This window comes from Equus asinus, chromosome 5, assembly GCF_041296235.1.
Source record: "Equus asinus isolate D_3611 breed Donkey chromosome 5, EquAss-T2T_v2, whole genome shotgun sequence".
NCBI lineage: Eukaryota > Metazoa > Chordata > Mammalia > Perissodactyla > Equidae > Equus > Equus asinus.
In genome coordinates this window covers 38,846,663-38,870,509 of record NC_091794.1, presented here as the reverse complement: position 1 = coordinate 38,870,509, position 23,847 = coordinate 38,846,663, and the positions used below count along the sequence as shown (strand labels likewise).

The 23,847-nt window shown below is 38.4% G+C and overlaps 1 protein-coding gene and 1 long non-coding RNA gene across 9 annotated transcripts in view; one reads left to right on the top strand and one right to left on the bottom strand.

Moving 5' to 3' along the window:
• The window catches only part of LOC106830647 (uncharacterized), a 35,918-nt gene extending 27,050 nt beyond the window's left edge, over positions 1–8,868 (bottom strand). Inside the window, exon 1 of one of the 2 annotated variants that reach the window (XR_011503269.1) lies at positions 8,732–8,868. This is a non-coding gene — a long non-coding RNA (uncharacterized lncRNA). Of the gene's footprint in view, positions 1–8,649 lie in introns of both variants that reach the window. The other variant, XR_001397959.3, reaches the window with a different exon arrangement.
• A 65-nt stretch (positions 8,869–8,933) lies between these two features.
• Positions 8,934–23,847, top strand: part of ATP11B (ATPase phospholipid transporting 11B (putative)) — a 110,168-nt gene continuing 95,254 nt past the window's right edge. For 4 of the 7 annotated variants that reach the window (XR_011503268.1, XM_044771136.2, XM_070509361.1 and 1 more), the window contains exon 1: positions 8,945–9,261. Coding sequence is in view for 2 of the 7 variants with exons in the window: in XM_044771136.2 (XP_044627071.2) it covers positions 9,235–9,261 (27 nt within the window). In the remaining 5 variants the exon portion in view is untranslated. Of the gene's footprint in view, positions 9,262–23,847 lie in introns of all 7 variants that reach the window. The other 3 variants (XM_070509362.1, XM_070509364.1, XM_070509366.1) reach the window with 3 other exon arrangements.

Genomic DNA, 23,847 nt, shown 5'->3' with positions numbered 1-23,847 from the left:
AGAGCCCCAATTAGGACTGTTAGACTCTGAGATGCTCATGTGTCCATGATCTGGCCTCAACAAGAACAGATTATTTCTGGTACTGGACCAGCACAGCCACCCTGATGCTGAGGAGCACAAGAGCATGTTTAGGGGTTAGTAATGGAGTATTCACTTTAGGGAAGCTAATGGGGACAATACTGAAACTATAAACTAAGTATTCTATCAGTTTAAACAGCAACTTGATAAAACACAACAGATGGAGCTAATACTGAAGGATGCAACCTAAAAACCGGCATCTCTCCCAATATGCTATTTAATTAATTAACACAGGAGAAAGGTTGCATTTTCTTGTCTGACATATCAAAACAATTCAATAAAGTAAAAACAAGATGCCATCGAGAATTCTAATGCAACTTTGTGGAGCTCTCACATTCACTGAAGTTGTCATTAATTACTGAGTTGGACTAAGGCCTATTAATTAGAATTCACACAACTATAGTATTCAAGGTTAAAATATATTTACATCTTTCTGTACAGGTACATAAATAAAAACAACATATATAAAACAATAGAGGAAAACATATAGATAGGTGTGTGTTTGAAAAGTTGTTTACCTTTCCCATTGTGATTGTGAGGGTTTTTCCCTCTTTTTTCCACAGTACGGTGGAAAGTCACAGAGTGATGCAGCTAACCGTAATCCCTTCCCTTTCATTTACAATGATAATATTGACCCACCATTGTATGACTGAATTGAATTTCTGGTCATACTGGTGACGAGTTACCTGCTCTCTCTTGTTCTATTTTGGGGCTGGAAGTGCAAGCTATGATCATGAAACAGAGTTTTTCTTTGTGTAAAGATAACAACCACCTCTGAGGGTTGAGCTTACAATTTTACACTCATTAATAACTCTGGGTAAAAATCAAGTGAGCTAGGTAATAAAATGTGCACACATCGCCTCCCCCATGTTCCCCTCTTGGCACATGCATATACATATACATACTTAAATATACACACACACACACACACGCACACTGATCACACCATCACCCCTGCTTTATGTAGATGAGATGCAGTCTCCTTTTCTATAGACAAGACAGTTCTTCATTCAAAGTCAATGAGTGTGTATATGCTGATTGGCAAGAAACACTGCTCCATCTAGAAAAGTTATCCTCTCTCAGTTGAATCACTGAAGATGTGGTCAGTGAACAAGCAGGTCTTAAGTTGGAGGTGACAGAACTAAGTAATTTCTAAACTTTATCTTCTTACGGACCTTCTTTACTCTATGTAACCTGTAATTTTCCACATAGATACAGTTAGTACATTTCCAAGTACTTCCACATATAATATTTTTATTACATTGAGATGACAGACATAAAATTGTGTTGCTGTTAATAATTTAATTCTAAGACAGTGCCCCAGGTCTTAAATTTTGAACTCCTTGAGGGCAAGGTGTGTGGGAACATTAGCCCAGGCACCTAGCACAATGGCTAGGATTTGCTGAATGCTCAACAAATATTTGTTGAGTAACTGAATGGTGGCAGAAGAGGTGAGGGTGGAGGGACAGAGCCAGAATCTAGCATCTGGACCAGAATAGGAAAACCCTTAGCATGATTTTATGAATGAGTCTTATAAAACTCACAACAGTAGATTGATTTTAATGACAAATTTATGATGTATTTGACTAAAAATTATCTAGAGCAAATCAATTTACCTCACCAGAATAGCAACATTAAATATGCTGTGAAGTCTTTGATTACATCAATATCATGCAGAATACCTCTTAATTCATTTGTCTTTCTCACCTAGTAAGTCATCATCTTTTTTTAATCCCCTTTTTACTCACAAAAGTCCAATTTATCACTCTAGAAGATTCCCTGATTTCTTCACTGGTCACTTAAAAGTTGTTTATGTTTTACAGAGCAGCTGGTCAAGCAAACAAATACCTGAGCTCTGGAACTTCACAAACTGAAATCCTGCGCTGAGACTACAGTGTCATAGAGCAGACAGACATTAACCAGAGTGTAGCAAATGATCACATGATCACCAGCGTGCAGAGTACCTGGACAGGGATGGGACACTGTGGAAGGCTTACTGGGGAGAGGGCAGAATCACCCGGCCAGCTGACTCAGCACAGGCATGGGGCACCAGCAGAGGACCAAGAGAAAAAAGAGAGAGAAAGAGCACAGGGCAGCATGTTTGTGAGGGAGAGATAGGGGGAGATAATTTGAGTCAGAAGAAAATCCGGAAAGAAGTTATTAAGGATATGTACACGTTTCGTTGTATGTCATTTCAAAAAAAAGTAAATGTTTGTTTCACTTTTATCTTGTGTGTGAATTCATATTCAGATGGAGAGAGGCAGCCAATCTAATCTTTTTAAGTGCTTAGGGTTTATAAATGTCTTAACCCAGCTCTGCAAGGGGACCTAACCTTCTCTGAAGGGTAACTTTTAAGCTAAGAATTAAACGATGAAGAATGATTGGCTGAGGAAGAATGCAGAGGCTATCAGAAAAGATTTCCAAACAGAGGTACATGCAGCATGTGAAATGACCCAAAGGTGACTGAGACCAGTCTTGGCCTCATTCATTTATTTCCTCTCCTCCGTAGGGATCATTTCGAAAGGCAGACTCATCCAGATCCCGTCATATATGCACAAGGAAAGGCTGTCTTGCCATGAGAGCCATGTAGAGAGGGACATTAAGCACAGGCAAGTGGCCAGTCACAGTAACACAGATAGTTGGTCCAACTCTATTTATATGAAAAAAAATGTTTCTGAGCACATACTATGTATCAGGCCCCAGGTTGGGTGCTGGGGATACACAAGGATTTCTCCTGTTCTGGGTTCTTGTAGATCCAGTGCCAGATATCAGCTCTCTCCAGTTGAGGTCTTCCTCTTACCTGACCCCCTGAGAAGCGTGGCTTCTCCTCCTAGTTACATTCTGTTTCTGCCCCTGCATCCTCTCTCCCCTAATCCCAAACCAACCAAGTCACTGTCTTCAGCCCATCTTATCCAGCCCGTTATCCAGGATTACCCAGGATTCGGCCCCACCACACCCTCATTTACTTTCTGACAGCCCCTCACTGTTATTACCATGAATCTCCCACACCCTTCCTTAGTGGTTGGCTATTCCCAAAATCAGATGTTCAGGCTAACGCCTTGAACAAGAGGCCACTTTCTTCCTGTTTCCCACACAGAAGTCTCTTTGAACTACTATGTCTCAATATTCAACTTCCAACCCATTCTACTTCTTGCAATCTTAACAAACACAGTGCTTGATTTCTCTCTTAGAGTCAGCAATTTTTCTTCTTGCTCACATTTTTTTCCTCCTTTCACATACTGCCTTACCTGGCTTTAGACTTTATTTGTTGTTTTATTTCCTTCCAGTGAAACTCCTACTCATGTAAATTAACATTTATAGTCATTGTAAAGTAGTGAAAATACATATGTAATTGTGGTGGGGGCAAAGGAAATCACATAATCTTCAGATTAGATTATTTGGGGTTCATTGTTACCTCATCTTAAAACTAATCTTTATCATTTATAGTAATGAATGCTTATGGTCTTATATTTTCCTTTATTCCTTCTATCCAAAAAAGATTAAAGACGGCTTACAAAATACACACAGTATAATGAATATTAAGGAAGTAGAGTAACCAAGCAAAGGGAAACTAAGACTAGATAAAACAGGGTAAAAGTAATTCACAAAGCGTACACTGTAGAGTCTGGGCACTTGCTGTAAGGAAGCCTCTGAATTTTTAAACTACCAACACATGACAGAAGGAAGCACATTCGATTACATAATTCAAAATGCTCAGAAGATTATAACACAAACTAGTTGCTCAAGAGAAGCACAGTCATTTGTGGTAATGAATTTCTGCAGGCTCTCGTTCAGAGCACACAGTGTGATGAGGCAGCGGCATTCTGAGCTGCACCTCCACAGTAAAAACAGTCGTGGGTTCCTGGGTGCTGCCTCTCCTACCTGCCCTAGACTTCAGCTGTTTGTAGGATCCTAAACTGCAGGTCAGCAAAAGTAATCATGCAGGAGCCAAAACGAGACTATCCAAAGACAGATTTCTCATCATTTTTGTTTAATCAAAACATAAAAATTTAGATCACCTAAATAGAGTGCATAGTCTTCAGGAAATCCTCCACTAACATTACTTCTTGAAACTGAGCATTTCTGATAAATCAGCAAAGCAGACAGTTGTGTTGGCAATTTTAGGGCACATTCATTTCCAGTAGAACTCAGCAGAATTAGGGATAGGGTTAATGGTGTTTCATAAAAGACAAGGAAACAGTGGAACTGAGGAAATATTTGTGGGCTAAGCCAAGATTTTGCACAGAAAACAATTTCGGATCCATTCTAATATAGATAAAAGGGCAAATGCCAAGATTTGCCATTGAACACAACTGTGATGGTTTAGCTTAGAAAAATCTATGAAGCAGCAACTGTTAGCAAACATTTACCTACGCATTCTCAGTTTTTTATTGTAGTAAAATACACGTCAAAAAATTTATCAGCTAACCATTTTTAAGTGTACAGATCAGTGGTATTAAACATATTCATAATGTTGTGTGACCATCACTACCATCTATTTCCATAACTCTTTTCATCTTGTAAAACTGAAACTCTATACCCATTAAACAATAACTTCCCATTCCCCCTCTCCCCGCAACCCTGGCAACCACCATTCTCTGTTTGTCTCTATGATTTTGACCTAATGTGGTCATTTTAATAAGGGAAAAAAACACTCATAAAATACCTAACCTTAAGCAATGAAATCCCCTTGTGATGTCCATAAGATAAAGCATTACGAAATTAACGCCTCTAGATGGCTAAATAATTTGATCTATTGTGTAGCACTAGTAACTGAAAGTCGGTTACGTGTTGGAGACTATGAGGATAGCAGCTTTGGTTTTGCTGCAGATGACGTGAGGCCATCAGTCTTTCTGTCAGTAGTTCAATCACAGGCCGCTTGTCTATTTAAGCTCCTCCTCTCTCGTGACAAGTAAAACTAAGTCAAAAAAGTATACAACTAGATAATCTTTCCGGTTTTTACAAGAGAAACAATAGGATGCTGCATCTAGTTGATGCAAAAGTAGTATCAAGCTATTAAAGGGCAACTTAAAAATAAGGAAAATGCAGAACATATGTTCTGCATACTCTGACTTTTCAAGAAAGAGATCATTTCTATGAATCCTAACTCTCACGGTGGTTTTGAGTTTCAATTTTGTAAGCACAAATATCCAAAGATTAAAACTGAGTTCATATAACTTAGTCCACAACTGATACCTGTTGCAGAAATTTTCAAGAATAGTTGCAGATATGTAATGGTATATTGTTCCTAACGAATTTCTTCAACAGTTGATAAAATATATAATCCCAGTCAGTACTGGAAAAGCTTGCCTGACTGAAGTCTCTTTTCTTTGCCTAAAGACTGGTCTGGAAATTCTGGAATGATAATCAGAAAGAAACTGCTTTTTAAGTGGAATAATTTGTAATATATTATATTTATGATTCTGAGAAAGTGAAAAGTTGCCCTTGTAAAAAATGAGATAGAGGGGGCTAGCCCCGTGGCTGAGTAGTTAAAGCTGCACCTGCTCCCCTTTGGCGGCCTGGGTCTATAGGTTTGGATCTTGGGTGGGCACCTACTCCACTCAGCAGCCATGCTGTGGAGGCATCCCACATACAAAATATAGAGGAAGACTGGCACAGATGTTAGCTCAGAGCCAATCTTCCTCAAGCAGAAAAAGAGGAGGATTGCCAACAGATGTTAGCTCAGGGTGAATCTTCCTCTCCAAAAAAAAAGAGGGGCTGGCCTGATGGCGTAGTGGTTAGGTTCGTGTGCTCCACTTCGCTGGCCCAGGGTTTGCAGGTTCGGAAGCCCAGGTGCAGACCTACACATCGCTTGTCAAGCCATGCTGTGGCGGCATCCCACATGCAAAATAGAGGAAGATTGACACAGATGTTAGCTCAGGGACAATCTTCCTCAAGCAAAAAGAAGAAGATTGCCAACAGGTATTAGCTCAGGGACAATCTCCCCCCCCCCACAAAAAATAACATAAAAAACAAAAAATGAGATAGAGCAGATTCTAAGGCCATCTGATGGCTCCATCACTATAGAAATAATTAAGGCAACAGATTGGCAAGGCTCAGTGTCCTCCAAACAGACTGACCCTTGAAGAGTTCTGAGAGACACACTATAGAGTCTAAAGGATGGTGACCACTGGTCTTACAGCACAGCTTAGGACCTACTGAAATCATTTAGCATGCTTTGCTTTATATCACTTTGATATTTCTGAACTAGATAATTTTTCCCTAACCACTCAGTCATTGACATTAACTTATTAATTCACTTAACAAACATTTATTAAGTACCCTTTGGACACTATGGGTACTAAAATGAATGAGCCAGGAATCCTGACCTTAACCAGTTCACAGTCTGTGCTTTCTATTGATAGTCCAAGATGTTCTGATCAAGAAAAATATCCCTCTTTGCTTTGTCTTTGTTATACCTAAGAACCTCTACTACACCTAACCAGGAGATGTTTTTTTCCTGGGAATGAACACATCTCACAAGTATAACTAGCAGAGAATTATATTAACAAGTTTACGCAATAAAAAGAACCATATTTACTATTAATTCAGTGGCCATTAAGTGATGCTGGTAAACTTACTCTCTTGGAAGGTCTGTCACCTCACATGGAATGGCCTATGTTTCAGGTTTCCTTATCTGTTACCAGAGCAGTCTAACATGCTTTACTTCCGGCTCTTCACCAGTCCAGCACTTTCGAACTCAATACTTCACACTAGCAGGAATTTCCTATCTGACCTTTCTTCTCTCTCCAACCTACCATATACAATGTCTATGGGATAATACTCTGATTTCATCCTGCCATTTCCTTGTTCAGAAAATTCCAGGGATTGCCCATTTCCCGTGAACTCTTGTGACTAGCCAGAAACTCTCCCAATACTGTGCAAAACAAGAGTCACAAAACAATACATATTACTTACACTGTGCAATATATTCTAATGTTTTCTATTCTGTTTATTAAAATACTGATCATGACACACTAAATTGATTTCATCACCACTAAAGGGTTATACTCTACAGTATAAAAGTATTTTATGCTCCTTGGATTAATCCGAGGTGTATAACACTGCTCTTGAAAAATACTTAGCACAAAACACTGCTTCGAGTGCTCATTCTGTTCCTGACAGTGTGAGCTATAATTATGATCTTCACAGTTTTCTTGAGATCACTTCTTACAATATTCCACCACAGCATTTAGGATCACTCCACCTCCCACTTCTACCTTTTGAAATGTGGGACATGGTTAAATAATGCACCATATGTCCTCTAGATTTCTATTTCTTATGTTGTCTTGACAAACTTTAGTGGCATATAAATAAATATTTCCAGGCTTAACTTTAATCAGACCACTTGCAGATGAATAAAAGTAGGTGTGGTCATATTTTTGTTTCTTTACATATCTTAAGAGCCTGAGCTTTGTTGCTTGACCATCCAGAATCTGAATCCCAGCTTTGCCAAGTTGCTTAACCTGACCCAGGCACTTAACCTGAGCCTCCATTTCTGCATCCATTCAATGGGATAGTAATATCTGCTTCCAAGGATTGATGGGGGGTTAAATTAGACCAAGCAAGTAAAGAGCTTAATACAGGGCCTGGGACACACAGGTGCTCCATGAACGGTGGTAAGGTTTTATCACTATAACAAGTAAACGTATCTCAAACATTCTTTTAGGGTCATAAAGCAAGGTTCAGTCACAAGAACAAAAGTAAGATCACTTTTTCTCTTTAAATATCTACCTAATTTTTTGCAGTTCGACCATTTATAATATAAAATTCTACTGCTGGTTTTATTGATCATAAATATCCCTCAGGAAAGGCTCTATTTGTGGTATTGGATAATCATTATATAATGACGAATGTCTACTGAAACTAAAAGACTGTATATATATATATGCAATAACTTGCCTCGTCAAGCTAATCTCATTTAGATTTGTCTTCGCTTAATGTTTTTTTAAAAACACAAACTCTTGTGTTTTGAATGGTGAAGTATGCTTTAATTCAGCAAAAACATTCCACACAATGCATATACATAAAACTCAAGATATCTCTGGGGCTGCTTTTGAACAAACCGAGACCCGGCGCTTCATGTCAGCCTTGCAAGTAAAAGGCTCGTTCCAGTTGCTTTTATGGTCCTTCTTATCTTTATTTATCCACATCCTTATCTTACCTAAGTCTTGCTACTTGTAAGGTGTTTTTGACTGCAAGAGTCTGGCAGTTAACAGTAAACAACTACCTTTCAATAGAAAGTATTTTTCCTTCTAACCTGTTCAATTTAGCACCGTAAAACACAGGGTCTCGTCCGGTCTCCCGGAAGCACTGGTCCACACTGGACCAGGCATAGGAGAGTTGCAACCCTTTTCAAAATTACTTAAAGGGAGTGAACAAAATTGCCGTAGCCCCAGCTCAGTCGTTTGCTAAAAGGCTGCGTTATGCGTTGAGACAAAGGCTTCGGCAATTTAATTGAACCAAAACTGGAGACCTCTGGGGATAAACCTTCAGTCACCACCCTCCAGACTGTGCGTGTGCGTGCTGGGGGACCGGGGGACCAAAAGAGGCAGAGAGCCAGAGACAGACCTGCAACAGGAGGGAGAAACAGAGGAGTCGGCCAGAAGTTACAGACTCCGCAGACAGACACACAGACGCCACTTACTCCTACCCTTGGAACGGGGGAGGGGGAGGTAAGGGGCAGAGAAGCCAACCCACGATCGAGAACCACGGAGCATTCCACGCTGGCCGCCGGCCCCGCCCACACGGCTGATCTCAGCGTCTGCGTGGCCCCTGACGTCACGTCCGGAGGCGGCCCGAGGCGCAGGGGGCGGGGGCGGGTGGGGCTAGAGGACTGGGGGGCCGGGGTGGGCGGGGCGGGGGCGGGGTTTTGGCGGTGCTTCGGACGACAACGGTCAATAATGAAGGTGGCTGCGGCGCGGCGGCAGACTCAGCAGTGCCGGGCGGGGGCGGCGTCGAGGCTGCGCCTGTAGGAGCTCGGGGCCGCCGCGGCGCGATGGGGACCCGGCGCGGGGAGTGAGGTGGCGGCGGCGGCGGCGGCGAGCGGAACTTTAGCCAGAGGGGATCTCCCGCTTCCCCCTCTGGCTCGGCGGCTTCCACCTGCGGCCCCTCGGCTCCCGCGTCCCGCGGGCCCGGGACGGCGACGGCCGGGGCATGTGGTGCTGGATCCGGCGGCAGCTGGTAGGTGCCTCGGCCCCTCCGCCTCCAGGACGCCCTCTCCCGCGTGGCCCCGGGCTAGGCCCGGGCTAGGCCGCGGCAGAGGCGGGCGCGGGGCCCGGAGCCGGCGGAGCCCGCGCCGCCGGCACGCGTCTCGCCTCCGAGCCCGGGCCGCCGAGGCCGGCGCGGGGCGGCCGCTTCGTGCCCGCGCTCCTCTGTTCCTCCCTCCTGTTCGCCGCGGCCGGGGTCCCCCGTGAGGTCGCGGGGCGAGGGAACGGAGAGAGAGTAGGTCTCCGGCAGAGAAAAGCAGCTTGTGCTTCCTGCCTCTAACAATTCGGGCCACGTCTGAGTGAAGGCGGGCGGGGGGGACTCGCCTGCAGCCCCCTGGCGCCACTGTTTTCGCTTAGGGTGTCACGATTCGGTATCGTGTGGATTATCGAGGAGGAGGGGACTTTTTTTAGTCTAACCACTTTCAGCGAAGGAAATTTCACCCGAGGCCTCGGTGGGGGAAAGAAAGAATATTCCACCAGCCGGTCTAGTTTCGGAAAAGAGATGTGCGATTGTGAAGGACTGTTTCCCTTCCTGCCGTGTCCTCACCCCACCCCGAGTGAAACTTTTGGAATGCGAACTTTAATTTTTTCCATCCCCCTCAAGGCTGTTTGAACGAGACAGATTTGGAATCGATGGTTAACTTTTCAGTTTTACTGGAACATCTGAAGAAAAAAAAATCTTAGAAAAGGGTGATTGAAGGCAAATTAAAAAGCGCCACCTTTCTCAGAATTAATTCAGAGAGAAAAATCTTTCCTGCTTCCTGGCAACTACAGCCCAGAAAATGCAGCAGTGAGGAAGGTGACAGTAACAATTAGGACAGAAATTGCTCCTGGCTGGATAAGCCTGTCCTTATCTCCATGATGAGGTCTGTTAACTGGTTGCTGCTTAATTTCTAAATGGCGTTAATTAAATGTTTCTACAATTCTGTGTTTTCATTTACTAATTCAAAAGGGCAGTGGAGCAAAAACGATTTTTGTGGGACTGGAAGATTTTTGTGACATTAAAGCATTGACCCCTCTTTTTCCTTGCTCTAGAACAGCATTTTGATGTTGACTAAGAGGTATGCTGTTTCAGAGCCAGCCTTCTGTTAATTCATTTTGCAGTGGGCATCATTCTCAAAAAAATATATAAATAAAACTAGAAAGGCCTGCCACTCCCTCCAGCAAGTGTTGGCTCTCTATTTTTAGCTAATTGTCAATTCAGATATCCCAGAAAAATCCCTTATTAAGAAACCAAGCTAATGATGTCATAATACCATATTGTTGTGACACTTTGGCTTTGTTGCAATAAGGCGTAGCACAGTAACTTAACTCTGAAAGTTAATTATTACAGATCTGATCTCATGCTTTGGGTTTGCCAGTCTTCATGTGTGGAAGGCTTATTTACCTGATGGTGTTTCTGTGTGGTAGGAAGATCATTCTAAAGTGGTTCTCTTAAACCCTTTCCTAGTAGATTAACACACTACTTCTCAGTGTTAGGTATTTTTGTTAACCTGAATGAAATCCTGGTTGTATAACCACTCTCATCTTCAAGACAGACTGTCTGGTGATGTTTTGTAAAATGGCTTCAAACGATGCAACTAAAAGGAAGGGCAGGAAGTTGTGTGGTTAATTTACGTGACAGCTGCCTTATATGGTGGTTAACAAGTTGAACAGAGTGGCTGGGCATCAAAAATGCTTTCTCGGACATTTAGTTGCTCACCTTACTGGTTTTACTTTTAAGTTATCAAATCTTCTGAGTATATAATTAGACCTGTGCCAGTGTAGGACTTTGTATGTCTGATTAAGATTGTTTTTATGTGCTGTCAAGTCAGCTGTGCAGTCAAATCAGCTCTGACTCCTGGCGACCCAGTGAATGAGTGATGTCAACTATGTCCTGTCCTGACAGTCCTGCTCAGCTCCTGTAGACTCATGCCTATGCCTTCCTTTATGGAATCAATCCATCTCATATTTGGTTTCCTCTTTTCCTGCTGCCTTCTACGTTTCCTGTCATTATTGTCTCCTCCAAAGAATCCTGCCTTTCCATGATGTGCCCAAAGTAGGACAGCCTCAGCTTTACTCTTTTTGCCTCCAGCGATAGTTCAGGCTTAATTTGCTCTAGGACTCACTTGTTCGTCTTTCTGGCGGTCCAGGGCATCCGTAGAGCTCTCCTCCAACACTGTATTTCAAATGAATCCATTTTTTTTCCTGTCAATCTTCTTCTCTGTCTAACTTTTGCACCTCTGCATGGTAATTGGGAATATGAGGGTGTGGATAATCTTGGCCTAAGTCTCTAATGATACTTTCTTACATTTCATCTTTCCCAATTCTTTCATTGCTGCCCTTCCAAGTCTCAGTCTTTTCTTGATTTGTTGGCTGCGGTCTCCATTTAAATTGGTGACTGAACCAAGGTAGAGAAAATATTTAACAATTTCAATGCCTTCATTAAAGTCGTGTAGTTCTTCTGTAGTCATGATTTTTGTCTTCTTGATGTTGAAATGCAGTCCTGCTTTGGCACTTTCTTCTTATTTTAAAATCAAGCATCTTAAACTTTTTTTTTTTTTTTGCTGGGAAAGATTCACCCTGAGCTAACATCTGTTACCAATCTGCGTCTCTCTCTTTTGTTTTTCCTCCCCATAGCCCCAGTACATAGCTGTATATTCTAGTTGTAAGTCCTAGTTCTTCTGTGTGAGCTGCTGTCACAGCTTGGCTACTGACAGACGAGTAGTATGGTTCCATGCCTGGGAACCGAACCCAGGCCACTGAAGCGGAGCATGGCGAACTTTTAACCACTAGACCGTCAGGGCTGGCCCAGCACCTTCTTCTTTTACTTTCGTCAGAAGTCACTTCAAGTCAATTCAAGTAACTGCTGCTTTCTTCCAGTAAGATGATGTCATCTGCATATCTTAGATTGTTGATATTTCTTCCATGAATTTTCACCACTCCTTCGTCTGAGTCTAGCCCAGTTTTTGTGTGATATGTTCTGCATGCAGATTAAACAGCTGGAGATAAAATGCACCTTTGTCTGACACCTTTGCCTATAGATTAAGTTTGTACAGTCAATCATGTTATACATTAAGCATAGTGGATACAAAGAGTAATAATAGTATCTTTTACTATCTCAGTCATAAACAGCTATTCTAGTTACTACATCAGGAATTATGCAACTCAAAGTCTCAGTTAGATTATAGTTCCATTTGCTCAATGAATTGAGTCACCATGTCTTTTAGCAATAGGTTTATTTTTAAAATTCAGATAAATGGGGCTTATTTCGGGACATTGATAAGCAAATCACAAGGACAAGTTTCTTTGGAGCTATAAACACACTTTATTCATTATATGAATCCTGATTTTCAACAACTTGTGTTGTCTTCCCCCAAAAAAGTTTATTGTCATTTTGTTACAGAAACAACTCCTGTGCTCTTAGTCATTTCTTTCAAATTAAAAAAAAATGTTTGATTCCTTATCTCCACAAAGTATTTTCGCTACTTGACACAATCAGGAAAAAAAAGAGGTGGTCAGAAGATTGATGTTTTGCCTTAGGGAAGTGAATGAAAGGAAAAGATTGGAATATCCTTTCCTTTTTCTTTTTCTTTTACTCTTTCTGTTTTGGCTCACAATGCTAAAGTTATTTTATGCTAAGAAAATTTTCTTATGATGTATTTCTGGTACAATTATTATTCATGGTGTGCTCATTTCTAGCAGCATATTATGTGTATTAACCCATTAGAGGGGAAGCACTGTGATTATAATAGTGGAAATGCCATTAGCTATGCACTGTAATTTAATATTTAGATTTGTATGGTAGCCGTTAACCACACTGGCTATTAAAATTAAAATTCTAATTAAATTAAAAATTCATATGACTATTAGCTACCATATTGGACAGTTCAGAGTAGAACATTTTCATTATCACAGAAGGTTTTATTGGACAGCACTACTTTAAAATTTCAAATGAAAGTCTTTGTCATACATATTTTAGTTGACATGTAATATTTTTTCTTTTTTTTTTTTAAGATTTGCCCTCAGCTAACATCTGTTGCCAGTCTTCTTTTTGCTTGAGGAAGATTCGCCCGGAGCTAACATCCGTGCCAGTCTTCCTCTATTTTGTATGTGGGTTGCTGCCACAGCATGGCTGATGATTTGTTTAGGTCCACGCCCAGGATCCAAACCTGTGAACCTAGGCCATCAAAGTGGAATGTGCCAAACTTAACCACTACGCCATGTAATATTTCTTTACAGGGCAATGTAATACTGTGTTTTTTTAAAGCACTTACTATATTCAGATGTTATAATATGCTAAATAGTGAGGATACAAATGTAGGTCATTGAGGGCCTTTTTCATCTCTATGCTCAGTGTCTCACATAGTACTTGACGTAGAGTAGACATGGGGCACCTTTTCTGAATAATTGAATGGATCAGGAAAGGAAGAGTGAATCCGCACTATTGCTTCTGTGTTTAGAGATAAGGTGACAGAATTCAAGATTGACCAGTCCAGAAGAAAGCTAGAAAATTACTGTAATTTTATAAAAGTACAACTTAGTGTTGTCATATTAGAATGCTGTTTCTTAAATTGTTTCATAAATGTAATCCCTTCAAATTTGTATTGGCAATGGTGGAAGGGCTGATAATATTGTCTTCTGATTCACTGAGAAAAATGGGGAAACTCTTAACCGAAACTCTCAACTTTCTGTTCTCTCAGCACTCACACTCACCAAGCTTGCTTATGTCTGTACTTCTTCCCTTTCCACCTGTCACAAAGGAAGATGTGATCATGCTCTTTTCCAAGCTAACGAGTCCACTTGTGCTCTTAATCCTCTTCTTTCACCTGCTGTCCACACTCCCCATCAATTATCTGTAATACGTTTACTCTCTCATTCTTTTCCTTTAGGCTGTCAACATGTTCAAGCCTCCCTCTGCTATTTTACTTTGTCCTGTACTTGTAACTGTCAAATTTTTTCAATTTACTAAAAAATAGGTCTATTCTGCATAACTGTGCTGTACAGTATACTTGAAATGTGGCTAGTTTGAATTGAGATATTCTTAAGTATAAAATACAGGGTTTCAAAAACAGCATAAAAAACAGAATGTAAAATATATCAATTTTTTTATATTGGTTACATGTTGAAATAATATTTTGGATATATTGGGTAAAGTAAAATACATTATTATAATTTATTTTACCTGTTTCTTTTTACTTCTAAAAAATGTTACTAGAAATTTTAAAATTATATATGTGGCTTGCATTTGTGGCTCATGTTATATTTCTGTTAGTGCTGCTGTATAACATTAAAAATGAGCTCGTGTTTCTAGATAGCACATTATCTGAGTCTAGATATCTCACTCACTAGACTAGACTATAAATATCTAAATATCTTAGGGCAGGGACCATATCTTGTTCATCCTTATTTTCTTTCCACTCAAGACAGCAACTGCCCCTTGTAGGTACTTACCCTCCAAATGTTGGTTGAATAAATGATTATCGGATTTATTTCAGCATCAGTTTTGAAGTGCCTGCATTCTTTGCCTTGCTCTCAAGGAATGAATGAGTAGGAAAAGGAAGCATAGGCCTATGGTGGTAGTATTTTGGTGTGGCTAAATAAGTTTTAACCTCAGGAATTAATGTTTAAGAACCTAGAGCTTTGAATATTGGCTTCTTTTATCTCTATGTTCAGACATATTCTTAAATACCCACTTTTTCATTTGGTTAGGGTGGGCAAGCATGTGAGGAATCCCAAGTATCCCAGCAGCACTGAAGTACGGACCTTACCCAGATGCTCCAAAGAGCTTTCTGATTGCCATTTGTTTTTAAATATCCCTTCTATCCCTGAAGTCTGTTTTCAGCATGGGAGCCAAAGTGATTCCTACGTTTAAGACCACCTAAAGAGCTGGCTTCTTGCTCAGAGTGAAAACCAAAGTCTGCTTGATCTGTATCCGTCCTCCTCAAACCACTTCTCATCTCCCATCATGCTTCACTCTGCTTTCTCCACACTGGCCACCTTGCAATTCATCAGAAGTGTCAGGCATACTTGAGTCTCAGGTTCTTTGCCTTGGCTGCTACCTCTGCCTGGAATATTCTTCGAGCTATTTGCTAGCTCCTTCACTCCCTTCAAGTCTTTATTAATGTTTACCTTATCAGTGAAGCCTTTTCTGGATATTAAATATAAAATTGTAACCCACCCCAATAGTTCCTTATCCCCCTTCCCTGCTTTTTATTTCTCTTAGCATTTATCACTATTTATACTCTATAATTTACTTGTCTCATTTATCTCATGATTGCAGGGATTTTTGTCTATTTTATTTTACTTCTCCATATAACAAAAGCTGTTTCCCAATTCTTTATCCACTCTTAGGTGACACCATTTCTTTCTCATTTATTTTTTCATTGACCCAAACATTTTCAGAACACCTACTTTGTGATAGCACTTTGCTAGGCTCTGGAACAAGCAGATGAACCAACCCCTGCCCTAGCCACTCTTCTAGGAGTCTACTCTTCCCTAAAGGACATTTAGATTGTGATCATTTTTTTCCTATTACAAAAAATGTTTCAGTGACCGTTCTTATTTAATGGGAATACTTAGAAGTGTCACTGCTGGGTCATGGGGTGTGCGCATTATAACTATTACTAGATATTGCCAAATTATTTTCCGAAACACAAGAGTTCCCCTTTCCCTACATCTTGGTCAACACTTTGTACTGTCAGACTTGAAAAAGCTTACCCATTGGGTGGGTGTGAATTGTATTTCATTTTGTCCACATTTGCATTTTCCTGATTGCTAGTGAGATTCAGATGTCCTGTATTTCATTCATATGAATAGTTTACTCATTTTTCTATTGGGTAGTTTGTCTTTTCCTTATTAGTTTCTTCTGTGGTCTGAATGCTAATTTTTTGTTGTATATATTATAGGTATCTTCTTCCAGTCTGTCCCTTATAATTAACTTTGTTGATGGTGTCTTTTTGATACAGAAATTTTAAATTTATTGGTAGGTAAATTTATTAGGCAAATGATTTCTGCCTTTTATTATTTGTTTAACAATTCCTTTCATATACCAGGATCATAAGACTATTTTTCTAATGTTTTCTTCAAATTGTCTTAAAATTTAGTCTTTCAACATTTAGCTCTTTAATATATCTGGAATTGATTTTTTTATATGGAATAAAGTAGGGAATTGTTTTATCCCATATGGAAAGTTATTTGACCTACTGCTGTTTATTGAATGGGCTATCTTTTCCCCACTAATCTGTGTTGTTTGCCTTCTGTGTCATATACCAGCATTCTCTGTCACGTATCTTGTTCTCTTTCTAGGTTCTCTATTCTGTTTCATTTGTCTGTTACCTATTGGTGTACCAATAATGCACTATCTTAATTACAGTATTTTTATGATGTCTTGATATCTGGCCAGGCAGAACCCCTAGTCCTTTTTCTTTTTTTGCAGAATTGCGTTGGATCTTTACTCTTCCATATGCTATTTATAATCACTGTCTAATTCTGTGGAAAATCTTTCTAGGATTTAGATTGGCTTTACATTGAATTTGTTACGTTTCTTCTATTCATATTTTTCCGTTTGATATGTAAAAGCTATGGATTGTATTTTCATCCTTTATTTATTTTCTAGCTATGCCTGTTTCTCTATCCGCCTACAAATAATATAGTGATTTAGAAGATTTTAGCCCCAAAATTCCACCTCTCACCTTCCACATTACTATTACATTATACTTTAGTTCTACCTTTCTTTCTTTTATCAGCTTTATTGAGATTTAACTCACGTACCATACAATTTATCCCTCTAAAGTATACAGTTCAGTTTTTTGATATATTCATAGAATTGTGTAGCCATCACCACACTCTAATTTTAGAACATTTTTATGCTCCCTAAAAGAGACTTGCTACCCATTAACTCTCACTCTCCATTTCCCTAAACCTCTAGCCCCCAGCTCTAGTCGATCACGAATCTACTTTCTGTCTCTATAGATTTGCCTACTCTGGACATTTCACATAAATGGCGTTGCACAATATGTGGTATTTTGTGACTAGGTATTTTTCACCTAGCATAATGTTTTCAAGATTCATCCATGTCGTAACGTGTATCAGTACTTAATTTCTTTTTATTGCCAAATAATATTCCATTGTATGGATATACTACATTTTATTTATCCATTCATCAATTAATGTGAAATTTAGTTTATTTCCACCTTTCTGGCTATTAGAAATAATGCTGCCTATGTGCAAGTTTTTGTGTGGATATATATTTTTGTCTCGGCTATATATCTAAGGAATGGAATTACTGGGTCAAATGGTAACTCTATTTTTAGCTTTGTGGGGAATTGCCAAACTGTTGTCCAAAATGGCTGCACCATTTTACATTCCCACCGGCAATGTATGAGCGTTCCAGTGTCTTTGTATCCCTGCCAACACTTGTTTTTGTCTGTCTTTTTTATTATAGCCATCATAGTGTAGGTAAATTGTATCTTATTGTGGTTTTGATTTACATTTCTCTAGTGACTAATGATTTCACACATCTTTTTATGTTCCTATTAGCCGTTTATGTATCTTTCTTAGAGAAATGCCTATTCAGATCTTTCTGCCTGTTAAAAAAAATTTTTTTTAATTGAGTTGTAAGAGTTCTTTGTATGTCCTGGATATAAGACCCTTATCAGGTATGTGATTTGCAGATATTTTCTCCTATAATGCATTTTTTAGTTCTCCTTCTTTTTAAACTCAAAACATTTTGTAACTTTTAAATAATTGCTCATTTTAATTTCCTACAAGGATTTAGTGATTTCTTTTACTCACCATTGTTTCTTGCATACTACCTCTTCCCTTTGGATTTACTTTTATTCTTGCTGAAATGCGTCCCTTAGTTATTTTTAAGCAAGAGTTTATGGGTGGTAAGTTTTTATGTCTTAAGATGACTTTATTTCATAATTTCTATTTAATACTAATTTAGGTAGATACAGAATTCCAGATCAATGGTTAATTTTGCTCAACATATTGAAACTACTACTTATTCCATTGCTTTCTGACATTTATTATTGCTGCTGTAAAATATGTTTTTAATCTAATTGTCATTACTTTGTTGATAATCTCTTTCACATTGTTTTTAAGATTATCTCTTTGTCCTTGATATTTCACAATTTTACTATGCTGTATCCATAAAATTTTTTCATATTATTTTTGGTTTTTTTCTGCTGTGTACTTGTGTGTGCTTTCAATCTGAAGGCTCGTATTTCTATACTTCACACAATTTTCGGCCATTTTTTCTTTTAAAAATTGCTTCTTAGCCTTTAATTTTCTTACTCCAGAACTTGTTTGACATTAATCGGTCCACCATAGCTCTTCACTTCTTTTTCATATTTCCCATCTATTTTCTCTCTGGGCTACTTCACTGTGAATTCCTTAGTTCCAGCTTCCAGTTCGCTAGTTCTCTCACCTGTGTCCAATCTAGAGTTCATCCTATCTTCTGAATTTTTAATTTAAGTGGACTCTTTTTCATTTTCAGAATTTATTATGGAACCTCTTTCCTTTCCCTCTATTCTTGATGCATATCTACCTGATTTGTCTCATAATATTTTCTTCTTTTTTTAAAAAAAACATAGATATTATTCTGTCTTTGGAGGTTTTATACATATTTAAAGGTATACAACTTTTTTCAGCCTCCTGTCAATTGAACCTGATGCTAGGACCCAGGTACAATGGGAGTGCTGTTAATCTTTATCATGCTGTAGGAGTTGAACTTTAGGCTGCCTGTTTCCAGACTCAGAGTCCCAAAAGGTCAGCCCGTGATTACAGAAATATCATCTTATTTTAAGCCTAGCTCAGTCTTCTTAGTTAAAGAAAAAAGATTTTATCCAGTTTTGCTTCTGTTAAGTCAAGGGAAGTGTTCAAAGTATGGACTTTTCCAAGGTTAGTAACTAATTAGTGCCAGAGGCAGGACTGGAACCCAGAGAGTTTTTCCAGGGAGTTTAGCAGAGTGGAAGAAAATGAGCAGTAACAGCAGTTTTCCCCATATCTCTCTTTCCCCATCCTGCCATCTAAAGTCTGCCCAAGAGAGATGCAAGACTAGAGAGTGGGTTAGGGGAAGACATTTCTAGCAGCAGTAGTACTCTGGAGATGGGAGTGACAAGTTTATAGAGGAAATGGAGAGAAGTGATCTAGAGTTCCTGTAGATAATCAGCCATAGCTATTCTCAACTTGACATATTTTAGATACCAGAAGACATTAGGCCTTGCTTGTACCTTAATGTATAGTCGTGCACCACATAACAATGTTTCGGCCACCAACAGACTGCTGCATATATCTTCTTCCTCTATATACTCTTAATAGGCAGTCTCATACGTATTTCTGACTTTAACCATCATCATTATTTGACGATCTTGGTCCCGTAAGATTGGTACCATATAGCCTTGGTGTGTAGTAGGCCATGCCACCTAGATTTGTGTAAGTACACCCTATGACATTTGCACAATGGTGAAATCACCTGACGACATGTTTCTCAGAACATTTCTCAGAATGTATCCCTGTCATTAAGTGATGCATGACTATATGTCTCCTTTTGAAAATGTTATCTAATGTAAAATGCAATATGTTTAAATCGACCTAGCAGCATGGCAAATTTTTTTGAAAGTTTTTCAAAGTTATTAATTTCTTACTTTTCATTTTGAACCTTAGGAGCCCAAAAATTAGTTTGAAGTTTATGATGTGGAAACAGAAAATGGAAATGCTGCAAAGAGATAGGATAGTTGTCCATTTTTATTAATAACTTTTATTGCCTCTGTAATGGAATTATGCTATACTTTTAACTCTTTATTCACAAGAATGTATTTGATAATTTTCTATAGGGAAAAAAGTCATTTAATGACTTACTGCTATTTCAGTCAAAATTTTACTTGATATTTTTTTCACTTTTTCTGCTTATTAAGAGGCCTTATTTTTAAAAAATCAAGGTTTGTTCAGAGCAGGGCCCCTGACATCTCATTTTGGTATTTCCACAGTACCAAGCATATATCCTAGCATATAGTCAGTGCTCATAGTATTTATAAATTGAATTTTTAAAAATTAATTATAAGATAACAAATGACATAGTAAGTAGCTTGATATTTCAGAATAGTCAAATATTTTTACTTAAATTTGGTACATTGCCTAGCATAGTATCAAGCACATTTTTCTCAATAAATACTTGTGTTACGTATTAGTATTCTAAAATTTGCTTTGTAGAGTCTTTTGCAATGAGTGTAATTGGCAGATAAAGCTTGAGAAGTGTATAGTCAGTTTAGGTCTTAATCCCACGTTACCCAGAAAATTGTCTCTTCACTCTTGCATCTCTTGAACTGCAAAGGGAATGTAGATATTCTTGCTTATCTCAGTTCTCCACTATGCTCTTTAATATACAAGTTCTGAAAACTGTATCAAAGATATGAGGGTGGACCTGATTCTTTACTAGTGAAAGACAGCGAAGCCATTCTCTAACTTTGTGTTTTCGTATTGAAATTTAAATGTTGTAAAGGTTCTGGCCTCTAACTTAGATGTGCAGGAGACCTTCAGACTTTGTGGATCCAACTCTATATGCAGCATTAAAGGAAACTGATGCAGTGTTTAACCTGCCAGTGTTGATCAACTTTTTTTTCCAGCATGTATTTGCAGAATTAAAAAAAACCCTTAGGAATTTATTATGAGATAGTAAAAGTAAAAGTTCTTAAACAATCAGAGATGCTTTTAACAGTCTTTATAATCTCCTAAACTATGAATTCCCTAGTGAGGAGGTTTTCTGTAGATTGAGGTAAAGTTTTCAGTGAGAAATGAGAAAAAACTAGGTCAATCTAACATGCATGCGTGTGTGTGTGTATGTCTTTGCTTAAATTTGTAGATGTCCTTGTTTTTGAGAAGTCTTTTTTTAACTTTTAAAAAATAAACTTTTCATTTTAGAATAGTTTTGTATTTACAGAAAAGTTGCAAAGATAATACAGAGAATTCCCATACGTTTCCCTCACACAGTTTCTCCTATTGTTAACATCTTACATTACTATGCTACATTTTTACACTGATGAACTAATATTAATACATTATTATTAAACTCCTTACTTTATTCAGATATTATTAGTTTTTCAATGATATCCTTTTTCTGGTTCAAAATTCCATCTGAGATAACACATTACATTTAGTCATCATGCATTCTTAGTTTCCTCTGGACTGTGACGGTTTTTCAGATTTTCAAGAACTATCTTTTAAGTCTTAGATTATTTTGCTTACTTTGTTTTTTGTTAATATTCTTGCTTGGAGGAATAAAAGTTGGCAACCTTCTGTCAGTTTCCTAATTAAAAATTTTTTTTACTGGTCTCTGACATCCAAAACTGTGAGAACGCAATGCCTTTGGTTATCAGAAGTCATTATGATGACCATTAGTAATTGAAGAGTCTATAAGTTTCTTAGTTTTGTTGTACAAGAAATATCTATTAGTAATAAAAAAGTGAATGTGAATTTTAGATTTAATTGATTCACAAAGGAAAGAACTGGTGATGTGATTTGTGACAGCAGTCTGAGCTTCTATTAGGAGTATGAGTGTATGCAGAAAGCCATAGGAAGAGAAGTCTGTAAACACACACTGAGTAACTGAACTCACTTGCTCAAGTGATGGCTGTATTACCTCATCACAAAGATATTTAGAATTACCAAAATGGAAAATGTGATAGTATATCATTTCAGCTTTCTTCATTTTTCATGTTCAAATAAAAAAATTATCTCCATTTCAAATAAGGAGAGATCCTATTTCCAAATTTAATGCTTTACACCTTGGCTCTTGATCATTTTCTCTTTTCCCCCCTTGATCCTTCAGTAATTTTTTCTTTCCCATAACTTTATTTTTCTCCCTCTTTACCAGATGCTTCATTTCAGACCTAAAAATATGCTTATAATTTGCTTACACTAAAAATCTTTCACTTGATTTAGCTTTTCAGTACTTAACCACTATCCCCACTTCCCCATCCATCTCTCTGCCAACATTCATCAGTCTGTTGTAGTCCTTTTAACTTTATTCAAACTGTATTGCCAAAGCCACCAATGGTTTCCTAATTATTAAATTCAGTCGTCTTTTTTTCAGTTCTCATCTTTCTCTGCAGCATATGAAATAATTCCTTTTGTGCTTTTTTCTTCCTGGTTTTCTGCCACACCACTCTTGTTTTCCCTCCTCTCTGATGGTCTTTCTTCTTTGCGTAGTCCTTTTCTCTCACATGTGTCTTAAATGATAGCCCTGAGAATTCTCTCTTCCCTATCCTCTTCTTCCTCTATATACTCTTAATAGGCAGTCTCATACGTATTTCTGACTTTAACCATCATCATTATGCTTGCTGGGTTCCAATCTCAAGTCCAACCCTCTTTCCCAACCTCTAAATAAACATATCCAGTTGCTTACTAGATATCCATGCAGGGTGTCTCACACTGAAACCAGAAATAAGTCTAGTTTGATCTTAAATATGTGAGAGGGAAAGAGGAAATTAGATGATATCTAATGTAAGTAATGGAGGCCTGAATCACTAAGGTTTCATCAACTGCAGGTAGGCAGGGACTAAGTCATATATTTCTTTTTATCATCAGTGGTCCTTAGCACACTGCAAAGCACATAGAAAGTACTCAGTACATTCTCTTTGATTGGTTGCTAAAGTAAACTCTCTACACGCAGGAAGATACCAGAAGGCAAGAATTATAGATCAGCAATTATGCTTTAATAGTCATTATGCAGGGAAAATGAACTGCTTGCTGAAAATATACTAAAATATTCTTTTCTGTGTTTTTTAAATACATTTCCAGAAATATTTGACCCAGTGTTGCTAGTCATTTCTGTGCATAAAGTTTAATTTTCAAATTTTCATAGCAATAGTTTAGGGTTTGCTGAATTCTTTTTTTTAATTCCTTTTTTTTTTGAGCTGTATAGACATGTTTTACTTTCTTTTAAGCATGTTTCTCAGGTTCCTAGCATATAAAATTAATAAAACAATTGTGTATCTTCTCTCCTTTTTATCCTTCCCTACTTCTTTCTACCTTTTGTTTCGGTTCTTGTCTAAATAACTAAAAGGATTCACTCAGTATCTCTGGTTTTGATTTCAATTTAAAAAAAATTTTTTTTTTTTTGGTGAGGAAGATTGGCCCTGAGCTAATATCCATTGCCAATCTTCCTCTTTTTTACTTGAGAAAGATTGGCCCTTAGCTAACATCTGTGCCAATCTTCCTCTGCTTTGTATGTGGGACACTGCCACAGCGTGGCTTGATGAGTGGTGTGTAGGTTTGTGCCTGGGATCTAAACCTGCCAACCCTGTGTCTCCAAAGCACAGCATGTGAACTTAACCACTATGCCACTGGGCTGGCCCCAATGTATTTTTTATGTTGTTATTGTTTAAAATTTTTTACCTAATATATTAACCTGTTTAAATCTGTGTTTGGAAATACTTGTTGTATTCTTGTATTGTTTCATGATTTGAATGCTGCTGGTATCAGCAGCAGCTTCTAGCTTGAGGGATTCTATTATACACTCAAGATAGTGAATACTTGTAATATGACTTACATTTTGGCCATTTAAGTACATAGTTGC